The sequence below is a fragment of the Cryptomeria japonica genome, chromosome 5, assembly GCF_030272615.1.
Source record: "Cryptomeria japonica chromosome 5, Sugi_1.0, whole genome shotgun sequence".
Classification (NCBI taxonomy): Eukaryota; Viridiplantae; Streptophyta; class Pinopsida; order Cupressales; family Cupressaceae; genus Cryptomeria; species Cryptomeria japonica.
In genome coordinates this window covers 789,260,862-789,269,032 of record NC_081409.1, presented here as the reverse complement: position 1 = coordinate 789,269,032, position 8,171 = coordinate 789,260,862, and the positions used below count along the sequence as shown (strand labels likewise).

The 8,171-nt window shown below is 31.9% G+C and overlaps 1 protein-coding gene across 1 annotated transcript; it reads left to right on the top strand.

Annotated features, from left to right (window-relative positions):
- The first annotated feature begins 1,451 nt into the window (after positions 1–1,451).
- Positions 1,452–3,200, top strand: LOC131074465 (LRR receptor-like serine/threonine-protein kinase FLS2). Its single transcript, XM_059220992.1, has one exon. It carries the CDS (start codon positions 1,452–1,454, stop codon positions 3,198–3,200), a length of 1,749 nt encoding a protein of 582 aa, XP_059076975.1.
- The last annotated feature ends 4,971 nt before the right edge of the window (positions 3,201–8,171 follow it).

The window sequence follows — 8,171 nt, the reverse complement described above, 5'->3', positions numbered from 1 at the left end:
CTTAACTTTGATCCAAAACATAACCTTAAACCAATCCTAATCCTAATCATATCCCCAGATATAATTCTAACTCTAACCCTAACAGTAAGTATGCTTACCCTAACCATACCTTTGATGTAAACCCTAAACATAATTGTAACCCTAAACATAATTGTAACCCTGACACTTAACCCTAACCCTAACCATAAATTTAACCCTAATATTAAACCGTAACCATAAACCTAAAGCTAACCATAATACTAAACCAAAACCAAACCCTAGCATTGATGCTAACTCTAACCATGTTATAAACCCTAACCATTATCATAACCCTAACCCTAACCCTAATCATAACCCCAACCCAAACCATGACACAAACATTATCCTTACCCATAACACCAACCTTAACCCTAACACTAACCATAACCATAATACTTGCCATTAAATAAAGTTTAATATATCTTTGATTCTTGCAACACATATATATTATTCAAAATAGTTTAAATAGATATATAAAATTTCATATTTCTATACATAATAATATAAAAATATTATAATATTATAATATAATTTATTTTAATAAAAAGATACAATATAATTATATATTGGTTTATTTTATGTTTTCCATGTTGTGCCGTGCTACTACCACTAGCATATATACCTTAAATTTTAATTTAATCTATATATAAAGTATGCGGAGAGTCAAGGCACCTATTTGACTTTAGGGTGTAAAATTGATTAAAAATAGGAGCCTCCATACAGATATCTGTTCGCGTACTTTATATAGATTAAATTAAAATTTAAGGTATATATGCTAGTTTATTTATTCAATGTAATATGACTAAAAACTAAAAGAAAAAACAAGCAAGCAATAACAAAAAGTAAATAAATAGATTTATTAGATATGAAAATTATGTTTTTCTTAAAATTAATATTTCTTTTATTTAAAGATAAGTCTTTGTTAATGTAATAGACTTTTTTTCACTTAATATAATGTCATTATAACAAAGAAATAAATATTGTTTCTCAAAGATTTTTTTTTTTTTTAATTTTCAATATTAATCTTTTTAAAATAACATTAAATTAACATAAAAATATTTATTATTAAAAATCATATCCATTACATTTTATAATTTATTAAAAAAATAAAAATCATAAATTTTAAATAATAATAAAGTATTTTATCAAGCAATAATTTAGAGAGGGGTAGATCAGGTGATCCATATTATAACTAAATTCTTGCGTAGAGTACGTCCACTTCTTTATCATCCATGTGAAACGATGAAATTAATTTTGTGAAATTCAACTCAAATTATTTTTAAAATCAATCCAAGTGGAAGTCTCTAACAGGGCGGGCCTCACACTAGTTTGTAGGCACTGATTGCCCTAATCTATTTATTTCTCCATTCCATTCTATTCTATTCTCTTCAATTGCCTTGAGTTTCCCCTGCCTCAGAATGGTTTGGTCTACCATGGCTGCTCTTTTCTTGTTACTTTTATTGAATTCCATGCTTTTAATCTCCAGTCTTCCTCATTCTTTAGGCAATCGACTCTCTTATCATCATCATCAACAAGAACTGCTCTTGCAATTCAAAGCTGCCCTTTCAAAGAATGACGCTTCTCTGCCCGACTGGACTACCCTTCACCACTTCTGCAACTGGTCTGCCATCACCTGTCATCTCAATTCTCACTCTGTCCGTGCCATCAATTTAACCCAAATGAGCTTAGACGGCACCATCTCTCCTGTGCTCGGGAATCTCTCATCTCTTCGATCCCTTGATCTCTCCAACAATAACCTCACTGGTACCATTCCACTTCAGCTCGGCCAACTCCCAAATCTGTGGATACTCTTGCTGCACTATAATCAATTACAAGGAACCATTCCGCCAGCTCTCTCCGCTTGCCGCAATTTGTATGACCTGAGACTTTCCTTTAATCAACTGCATGGTATCATTCCGCCTGAACTGAGTCTTCTCACAAATTTGAAGTACCTCTACTTGGGCATTAACAGTCTCACGGGTACCATTCCGCCCTCTTTCAAAAATTTGACCGCCTTAGTTGAATTGGATTTGGGCCCTATTCCTCCTGAACTGGGCATGCTCACTCGCTTACAGAATTTTAACCTTTTTGAAAATAACCTATCAGGGACCATTCCCAGCTCTTTAACAAATCTCTCAAATTTAATTATGTTAGGTTTAACTTTAAACCGGCTAAGTGGTCAAATTCCATGGGAAATTGGTAAGCTATCCAATTTGCAATTCCTTAGTTCATGGGGAAATCAGCTTAGTGGAAACATACCACATTCCCTTGGAAATTGTTCAAGTCTCGAAGTACTTGTTTTAAATGACAACCCACTCGGTGGAGAGGTTCCAATGGAGCTGGGTAAGTTGAACCATCTTACCCTGCTTTTCTTACACACCAATCAACTTGTTACTGACACCAGCAACACATTGGCCTTTCTCACTGCTCTCACAAATTGCTCCCACTTGCAACAAATAGATATGGGACGAAATCATTTCACTGGTACATTGCCCCCATCCATAGGCCAACTGTCTTTCAATCTCTATCACTTGGGTTTACAATTCAACATGATTAGCGGAAGCATACCACAACAGATTGTCAATCTGACAAACCTGACCTACCTAGGTTTACACAATCTGTTAAGCGGTCATATTCCTTCTGGAATCAAAAGATTTCGTGTCTTGGAAATATTGATGTTGGGTGGGAACAAATTAGAAGGAAACATTCCAGGTGAGATAGGTCAAATGCAACATCTTGGACTTTTAAATCTTAGTTACAACCAGTTATCTGGAAAAATACCAGATTCTCTTTGCCACTCCCAGCAGCTAAGAAGACTTTTCCTTCACCACAAGAAGTTATCAGAGAAGGTCCCTGTTAGTTTGGAGGGATGTCAGAAGTTGGAACTCCTTGACTTATCTCACAATAAACTAGGGGGATTGATACCTCGTGAAGTCATTGCCAGCCTCAAAAACCTGCAATTGTACCTCAATCTTTCATGGAATTATCTTGAAGGGTCGTTGTCACTGGAGATGAGTAAAATCGTAATGGCTCAAGCCATAGATATTTCTGGAAATCAGCTTACTGGGGTAATTCCAAATTCATTAGGAGACTGCACAGCATTAGAGCATCTAAATCTGTCCCACAATGCTTTTGTAGGTCCAATACCAGATTCACTCTCCAAATTGAAAAATATCCAATAAATGGATCTTTCTTTCAATAATTTGTCAGGGCAGATTCCAGAAGCAGGGTTGTTTCCAAAAAGAACTGTTGTAATATTGTTTATGGGAAACCCCAGTCTCTGTGGCCCAAAAAATTATTCATTGCCTCCATGCTCAAATCAGACCCATGAAAAGCATTCCCTGCTCAAAAAAGTAGTGAATGGTTTTATATATTTAGATTATTTTTGTGTTCATAAATCTATTTTCTTATATATATTTGATCTTCAACATATTCTACATTTTTTCTTCTTGATTCATTAGTTCTGTCAATGTTTGTTTTACTCTATTCTAGTAATATTTAGATTACATTTATCAATTTGAAATTTACTATTATTTTTTCTATCAAAATAAATACAAAATTAAATGAAAATTAATATTAGTACTCAAAACTCACTATTATATTTGAATTAGTTAAACATAAAGTTTAATATGTAAAGTTTTCAACCTTCACAGATTATAAATATTTTGTTTTATAATTTATCATAAGTATGTTTGAAAATGCAAAAGAAAAATTGTCTAAGGTTATCACTCCATGGAGAGGGACTTTCTCAAAAAATTCAATGGTTGTTGCTAATATTTTTTACTAGTATTTCAAAAGTGGATGACCAAATGGATTTTGCTATAGCTTAAGTTTCAAAATTTGCTGAAAGTTGTGATCTCATGGATTTAAATATTTTGCATTTTCAATTCAATAGAGCAAATAAAAATAAAACAATCTAGAAAAAAGTATTAACTGGTAGGAATCTAAAAACATTTGACGATTGATGATAAAAAATTTCTAAAGTTAGTGGCTGAAATTCTACCCCTACTTCAAATGCACTTTAAAAAAAATATAAACTACTTTTTTAGTATTATTTTTTGTCTCGTGAGATCATTTGCTCTATAAACTAGTTCTTGGAAAGCCTCCATAAGAAAATATAATAATAATCAATAAAAATAGCTTTTCATCTTCTCATTTTCACTCTTCTTTAAAATTATTCAAATGCCATTCAAATAAAAATCATCAATTTCATTTTAATTTATAAATCTATTACTTATTTATAATTGTTTTTAAAGTTTATTGTTATTTTTTCAGATTAATTTACTTTAACTGTATGCTTGACAGTATAAAACTATTGAGGTTCTCAATCAATAACAATGTCAACATGCTATCGTATTCCTTTGAAATATAATAATTTAACTTTTACTAGACTTTGTGTATTCCTCTAGGAGTGAAACTTTATATTTTAAGAAGATTTGTTAACTTAAAAATCTCCCCTTTTTAATATTTTGGTTACACATGCAAATCAGAAGTATTGTAAAATTCACTCACGGGACCAGATAACGTTGGCAAACGAAACCTCCACCCTCTCCACTCGCTGTATCCTTACATCTTCCCCTCTTTTCTTAATGTTTTAGTTTTGTATGTATCGTAGATATTAATTTTTTTAATTATTATTTTATAATAAGTAAATTTATGAGAGTGTATATTTACAATTTTCTAATAAATCTATTTAATTTTATTGATAAAATAATTTATAATATTGAAAAAGAGGGTAGAAAGGTATATTCATAATATCTAATCAAATCATGTTTAAAATAAAGAGAGAAAATTATTAAAAATATCAATCCTAATAAAATTTAAATAATTAAATAAGGAGGATCTCATTTACAATATTTATGTGTAATATTGATTCAATTTATGAAATTATTTATATATGTTCTTAATTATGTTTCTAATTTATCTATACATCTCACACACAAATCTTAAATACTTCTTAGATGCAATGATCATCATGTTTATGTCATGTGAACATAATTACTAGTGCAATATTTTCTAACAAATACAAATTAATGTTCCACAAATTCCTTAATGTATCTAATTTAAAAAATTGAGCATTATCTAACCATTTACATACCAATTTGCTTGAAGTAAGCTCTAGGTTGGCATATTTAAAGACATGACCTAATACCATAGGATATAATTCATGGAGTATCAAGGATTCACAATGAATTATCATTAGAGCATCAAAGTATAGATACAAATGTCTCATCCTTATATTAGTGTGAATAGACAAATAAAGGATCTTGAATAATGCAAAAGAGATTGTAGTACACTTAAATTATATCACAAGTGGCTTCTCAATTGTTCATCAACACCATCAAATCTTAAATAACCTAATAGTTACACAAAAATAAATTTTTCATGTTTATGTAAGCACATATGATAGAATTGTAGAAAATGACAAAATTACAAAATATTTGGTACGTGCACAATTGTGATCCCATCCAAGAAAATAAAATAGTTGACTAAATTTTCTATAGTTGTTTGTAGATGTTTATAATCTCATAATAGATTCACAAACTACTTCACATAAATCATCCACTCCACCATAGTTGAAATAGATACACAATACATCCACCTTCATTAACTTGCAATTTACATATCTTATATAAATAACATAGTAAATAGTGTTAATTTATGTCTACTTTATAATTGACATATCGTATGTGAGAGTTCAAAAATGAGGTTTCTTTGCACTACCTAAATATATTTTATGCATATTCCCTTAATCTTGTGCCTATTTCCCTTGCTAGGTCACCTTTGTGTATACTTTTTGTTGATAGTGTAGTAAGATTTATATCTTTCCCAATTGTTATGAATTTCTTACATCATTGATCCTACTTTTGAATGAATGACCTATCTCACAAATATAAGGTGTACCACAAGAGTGGGCCACCTTATAAAATCCCATATCTAGAAGAATATTTGCATAGTATTTAAGAGGTTGTATACAACTCCTAGAATGGACACAACCTTGAAGGAACAATGAAGGTCTTTCTCTCTAAAGATATTAGAATTTTTTTATGAAATTTACCTTCAATAGAGGAGAGGTGGTTCATTTGGATTAGCTTGGATAAGATATAGGTCTTGGCTTGGTTAAGGGCTCTTGCAATTAAATTGTTTCTATACCCATTTAACTTGAAGACTCTATGAAGGTGGTGAGAAAGAGCCACCTCAAGTCCCAACCTTAGCTCTTCCCTGCTCATGTGTGTTTCCTTCATCCAACTTCTCCATTCCCCTTCTGTACTTAGGTCCCCTTGATTCAACTTTGGATAGGATACATTGTATATTCTTGTCTTTTCTCAATCACCCTTATCTTCATGCCAAATATGTTATCTTAGACCTAACCTCTACCTTGTCTCTCTTGGACACTCTCATCATTAGCTCAAAAAACTATAACCCTCTCACATTTTCCTCTCCCCAAACCCTTTTCCAAGTGACACACCCCTCTTATTCCCACACATATAGTGAAATTTGTAAATGAGAAAATAAATTGGGGGTAAATCTATCTAGTGTCATCATTGACCCTCTTGCCTTCAACATTTTGGAAAGAGGTTTAGGCTTTATTTGGGCTCCCCGCTCCATTCCTTATGTCAATTTTCTCATTGAAATCAAAAAATTGATATGTTCTCTTCCTTTAGATAATATAGAATTTAGATAGGATTGTGCCATAGCCTTGAGACATGCCAAACCACCCATATAAAATGTTCCAAAATTTAAACTCTTTGATTTTAAAAAATTGTTAAGAAACAAGGAATTATTAATTTTGAAAGAAGATAAATGGAATACAACGATAATAATGAAAAATAAAGAGTATATCATTGGTAGTTGTTGTCATTTATGACTAAGTGTTTCCATTGATGTCAACCCTTAGCTTGATTGTGAATTATATATTATGATGGTTAAAGATGTTCCTTGTGGGTGTCTACCTTCTTGGTGTTGATATCTACATGCAATATATTGAGATGCTCATAAGCTATTGTCATCGATGTCTTATATGCAGTTGTGCACAAGTCTTCATGCTTAGATGTCTGCTATCTTAGTGTTGATGTATATACCTAATATAATGTGCTATAATAGTGATTGTCTAAGTGATGCCCTTATTTGTTATTGTAGATGCTTGGGATAGAACTATTATGGAACTAACTGATCCTAGCACCAGTTTAATATCTAGTCCTAGAAGCAGGGACAAAGACAAAGCCAGATACGGAGGCAGTTGCTTCTGTATATTAAGAAGTATACCCAGTTGTTTCTGTCGATCCAGCAGCCATGGAGTCAGTCACATATACAGAGCCAGAGTCAGATAGAGCTCACATTGAATGGCTCACTAAAAACATTATGGCTTTTGGAACTTTGAAGAAGTATGTACCAAAGGATATCATCTTTCACATTGAAAAGTGTAAAATAGTTAAAGATGCATGGGATATCTTTAGAAATTGTATGGCCAAATTGATGATATTAGGGGCAATCAATTTGACAATGATCTCACTATGTTGGATCCAAAGAATTTTTGATACAATCTAAGACTATGTCACTAAGGAAAATGAGCTAAAAATGCAACTTAAGGATTGTGACATTAATAATAAGGATGTGTTGTTGGTCAACAATTTATTGGGAAAGCTTCCATCAGAATATGCAACATTTGTTTCTAGCTTCCAAAGCCATCGCTTGGCAGTGAATAAATCTTTCACTATGCCCTCATTTGATGCGTTCATAGTTCTAAATATTGATGTTAGAGCAGTCAAAGTTGATGAGCATATGGATTCTCAAGCCTTCAAAGTTCAAGGCTTTGGTGGATAATCAAGGGAATCAAGGAAAGGGTTCTAACAAGAAGTAGAAGAAGTTCAAACCAAAGACACAATTAGATCCTCTCCACAAAAAAGCAATTCTACATCATGTAAGGAAACTTGCAGCCAACTTTATGACAATTTACTCATAACCTAATTTATATTTCAATAAAATAATGACATAGAATCCACATGCAAAGAATAGACCACAATACCCATTAAAGTTGATACAAGATATACCTTGGGAAAACCCTCATGAGGGAAAAAACCCAGCATTCAAATCCAACACCATGTATTATTTAGCAATGCAACATTACAATACAATTGTGAAATCTTTTAAAA